General features: G+C 43.8%; 1 protein-coding gene across 5 annotated transcripts in view; it reads left to right on the top strand.

Annotated features, from left to right (window-relative positions):
* RPAP2 (RNA polymerase II associated protein 2) overlaps positions 1-4,547 on the top strand; it is a 52,509-nt gene that overhangs the window by 117 nt on the left and 47,845 nt on the right. The window contains exons 1-4 of one of the 5 annotated variants that reach the window (XM_053391769.1): positions 235-1,025; positions 2,068-2,113; positions 2,232-2,346; positions 4,210-4,308. In XM_053391769.1, the coding sequence (XP_053247744.1) occupies positions 965-1,025; positions 2,068-2,113; positions 2,232-2,346; positions 4,210-4,308 (321 nt within the window). In that variant the 5' untranslated portion in view covers positions 235-964. Of the gene's footprint in view, positions 1-234; positions 1,026-2,067; positions 2,114-2,231; positions 2,347-4,209; positions 4,309-4,547 lie in introns of those variants that run through there. The other 4 variants (XM_053391765.1, XM_053391767.1, XM_053391768.1 and 1 more) reach the window with 4 other exon arrangements.

Below are 4,547 nucleotides of genomic sequence, written 5' to 3'. Positions count from 1 at the left end.
GTAAACGGGAGACGACGGCGCTGCACGCGCGCACCCCCGTTTTCCTTCCGTGGGCCGTTCCTCCCCGCTTCCTGTGCGTGCGTAGAGAACGGGGAGGGACGAACCAACCGGCGTTCCTGGAGGGGTGACCCTGAGGCGAAAGAATTGCGGGGGGGGGGGGGAGGGATTGAAGGCGTCGGGAGTGAGAGGACAAAATGCCCCCCATGCCACACACACAGCACGAGACTGCTCCACCCACTTAGGGGCCCGAGGTCCCTTCAGCCCCCCCATAAAATATTTGAGGGGGTCAGGCCTCCCCACAAGCTGTTGGGCATTGTCATTCAAATGGCGTGTCTTGTGGTCGATTAGGGCTTACCTGCCTGACCCCCCAGTATTTTATTCAAGTTGGCACCATGGGCATAGCCAGGATTTTTTGTTTTTGGGGAAGTTGAGCTTTTTTTGGGGGGGGGAGATAGCCCCCAAAGTTGTTGTTTTTTAAGTGGGTGTGGTGGGCAGAACTACAGTTGATCGAGAATTTTTACTCATTTTTGAGGATTTACATGCATGCCTGGCGCCCACTAAGTCCACCCAAACTCCATTTGCCGTGTGCTTCAGTTTTTAACTTTGGGCTTGCTTTCCTAGGAAGCGACCACCACTGAATAGGATGGATCCCTGCTTTTGACAGATGGGGCATAGGTTTGCGCTCTTAAGAGGGCAATTCCCTATAAAGTTGCTACTGAGTGTTTCCTGTGGGAAATGTTCCTCTGCAAAACATGACTGGGTTCGAGGTTGGGTGGACACTTGTCAGGAATGATTCATTCAGCTGTGGTTCCCACACTGCAGAGAGTTGGAATAGACCAGCCTTTGGGGTCCTTTCAAACTCTATAGGATTCTGTGTTGCGCACCTGCAGTCCTTTTCTAGTTTATCTGGGGCAGGGGAACCTCACCCAACACAGCCATAGGACTTGCTTTCAATTAAGCTCGCATGGCTCACGTACTCGAATCGGGCCAGACTGTAGCTAAGCGGAAAGTGCCGCATATATATGGTGAGTTAATCGACTTTCCCCCTCTTGGCGGTGCTTTTCTGCCTTTGCCCACGGCTACATGAGGAGATACGTACAGCACCTGCTGAACTCTGCTGTCAGAAAACGGCCTTGCCAAAATAAAACTTAGGACCTCAATTTACAAGGGTGGCGTACAGGGAAACGGCAGGGTTTCGTCATGTGCACAGGATTCTCTTATGGGTCATACATGTAAGGTGGTACCCATTTACTTAGGTATAATAAATAGGCTCACGCAAACTGTTCTTCAAAATGTTGAAATATTGCTTAGCCTAGTCCTGGCCCTTTAATAGGACTGGAACAAATTTTAACCCGTGATACTTTTCCTAACACAGAGATGGAAGGAGAAAGCATCACTTGCTTAAATTTGGCCTCTGAGGCTGCCACTTAAAGGAGCAACACTGGGACAGAGACTTGGCAACTCTGCCAATGAAGTGATTGGTCCTGTAAAGTATTTCAATTCTGTTTATGAGTGCATAATATAATAGCCTTTTAGCTTACCCATCTTCCATCTATGCATTCAGTATTGCTAATTTGGGCTACGATGGCCTTCTGTAAACAAGCCTGGACAGTAAACATGTAAAAACAACTTTTTTCCACAGTTTAACTCTCCTGAAACTGTGTGTGTGATAATGGTTCAAATATATTAATTGGCACTTAGTGGTGTTGCGTATTTGCCTGGACTCTTGTTCTGTAGGGCAAGTAGTCATCTTTGCAGATGGTAAAAGTTCGCTCTAAAATTACACATGCAGCCAAAGACAAATTGCAAAAGTCTCCTTATGCTTTATGGCGTGCTTCTGCAGTGTACATTCAGCTTTTTTCTCTCAGTATTTGCATACATAATTATAGAGAACTTCCGTTTCCAGACACCTGTATAATACAATTCACAAACTTCTATAAGCAGACACCAATGTACTAAATGCATTAAAATGTATGAAAGCACTTTTTTTGAAAAGAGACTCATGAAAAGTATTCCCCAAATGTCTTAAGTCAGTATAATCATTTGTTTGCATGTTATTATTTTTAGGAAAGAAACAGTCGAGTGCTTTGAAAAATGAAGATGCTGCACAAAGGTATCATATCTCTAAACATAGCATAGTTAAACCAAATACTGTTAAACCAACAACATCTGCAAGGCCACAGGTTTCCAATATGTTGTGTTATTCATACAGCTAATTTGTTCTCTTGTAGGAAGGCGGCACTTGAAGCTGCCATTAGAAAGAAGATTGAGGCTGAGCGAAAAGCCTTGCAGGTTGTCGAACGTCTGTTGGAAGAAGATATTACAGAAGAATTCCTTGTGGATTGTGTAGGTCCTCTTTTTCTTGGCAAGTTTTATACTGCTTTGTGTTTCAAAAAGTTTGTTGTTCCTGTTTGCCAGCCACCTGTATATCGTCTGCACACTCATCCCAGTCCAGACGTAGTTTGCAGATGCTTAACAATGCACTTCTGCGTTTGCTCAGGAATGAGTCCCACTGTTTCAAATGAGGCTTACTGAATGAAAGCATGCTGTGTTCCAGTGCACCAGTCCCATTAAAATCAAAGGCGCATCTTACGTTTGCATTCTTTGTCCCTTCAATTTTCATGCAGAGATGAATATACCTATTAGAAACTTATAGACTGCTTGTGGATAACCTAAGTTTCTCTGATTTTAGTTAAATCGTAGCTCATTAAGGCAGGATACGGTAGCAAAGCTGGGACAAAGGAGGGGTCTTCTTTTGCTTAAAACAGGAAATAGTGTGAGGGTGGAATTTAAAAAATATGGCACACTGTGGATGGTCCTGAAGTATGACCAGCTTTTCCCAGAGTAGTACTTTCAAGATTTCCAGTCATAGTAAATTGCTTGTGGTAGAAATAGAACAGAGCTTAGGAGTTAGGGAGTTCCTTGATCTTTTTAATGCTACTCTGTACAGTTCAGGCTGCGACCCAATACACCCTTATGTGGGAGTAAGTCCCCTTGAACAAAGTGGGTCTTACATCTGACTAGGCATGCATAGGATTGTGGTGTCAGACGATTTTTTAGATCTCCTCAACCCTGAAAAGAGTTTTTGTCTCTACCAAACAACCCATATTAATGCCTTCCCTTAGGGCAGGGGGTTTTCAGCCCGCGGGCTGCATTGGAGACTCCTGCTTTATTTGCTCCTCTCTTGCAAGCAGCAGGTGTCCTGGAAGATTTGCGGGAGTAGCAGATACTATGGAGTCCCATCAGATATTTCTAATCCCACTCAGACAAGCAAGAGGCATTATCAGAGATCAAGGACCTATTCCAGCCAGGCAAAAACACTCAAAGTGTGAAACAGTGCCAGCAAGGGGTGTGGCTTGTAGAAAAGGGACGTGGTATGAGGAGAGCTCAAACGACCAGAAAGAGACAGACCTAGAGTTTGCCCCCCACCCCTGCAGGCCTGATGTTCCCCATCACTGCTGTAAGCAATTTTTTGTTCCCCGATTTTGCAGATAGATGCACTGAAGTGGGAAGAGAGTGACTTCTCTAAGGCTGCACAATGAGCTCATCACGGAGATGAGTCTGAAATGGGAGACTTCCTTATTTGTAACTCAAGACTCTTAGTTTTCAGGTCTCCTACATATTCTGACAGCCCAATCTGAGGCACCTTTCCTTTGGGTGTTGTTGGGAGACTCCATGGATTTCCATGAAAAAGACTTCCAGTAAAAACAAACAAAACAATGTTTTATTGCATTTTCAGAACTTAATGTTTCATTCTTTAAAACCCTTATAAGAGAGTAAGGTACATTGCACTCTTGCTGGGCGACCCTAAGCAAATTGAATGTTGCAGCCACCTACTTGGAAATAAGCCTCATTGAAGAAAATGTGACCTCTGAGTAATCATAATTACATAGTCATGCATATAAGTACCACAAGTGATGGCAGCTGGAAGATGTGCATCATTTATGCAAAATATTTTAAGCGGCCTCTGTTCTGCTCCATCCTGCCAGAGGAAAAGCAGTTGTTGCTTCTTTGTTTTCATTCAGAAAAAAATTAGAGAGAATCTAAAAGATAGACTCCCTTTGTCATGGTTCGCAGTTTCTGTTCCTTTTCCAATTTTCTGCTGCTTTGTTTTCTTGAAAACGCTTTTTCCTATTCTAAACTTTTTATTTGCTTTGAGTTTCAAGGCAGTACCCTGTAACTTACGTCTGTGTGTTTTCATATTTTCAGGGGAAGATTATAACACCTCCTCACTATAAGGATGTTGTGGAAGAACGATTTATCATCAAGTTGTGTGGCTACCCCATATGCCAAAAGAGGCTACAGAATGTAAGAATCTATGAGGGGCTTCTTTATATTTCTGCAGTTTTGCATCTGTCTTTCTGTGTTGGAATGTGGCGTCTGATCAACTGAACTTCACTGATGCATGGACAGGAATCTTTGGTCATCTATAATCTGATGCCTTCCAGATAATATGGACTGTAACTCCCATCAGCTCCAGCCAGCATGGCCAGTAGTTAGGGGTGATAGAAGTTGTAGTTCAAAATTCTGTAGGGCGCCGTGTTGGA

This window comes from Podarcis raffonei, chromosome 6 (assembly GCF_027172205.1).
Source record: "Podarcis raffonei isolate rPodRaf1 chromosome 6, rPodRaf1.pri, whole genome shotgun sequence".
Classification (NCBI taxonomy): domain Eukaryota; kingdom Metazoa; phylum Chordata; class Lepidosauria; order Squamata; family Lacertidae; genus Podarcis; species Podarcis raffonei.
The sequence above is the reverse complement of the archived record's forward strand: the minus strand, read 5'-3'. Positions and strand labels throughout refer to the sequence as shown.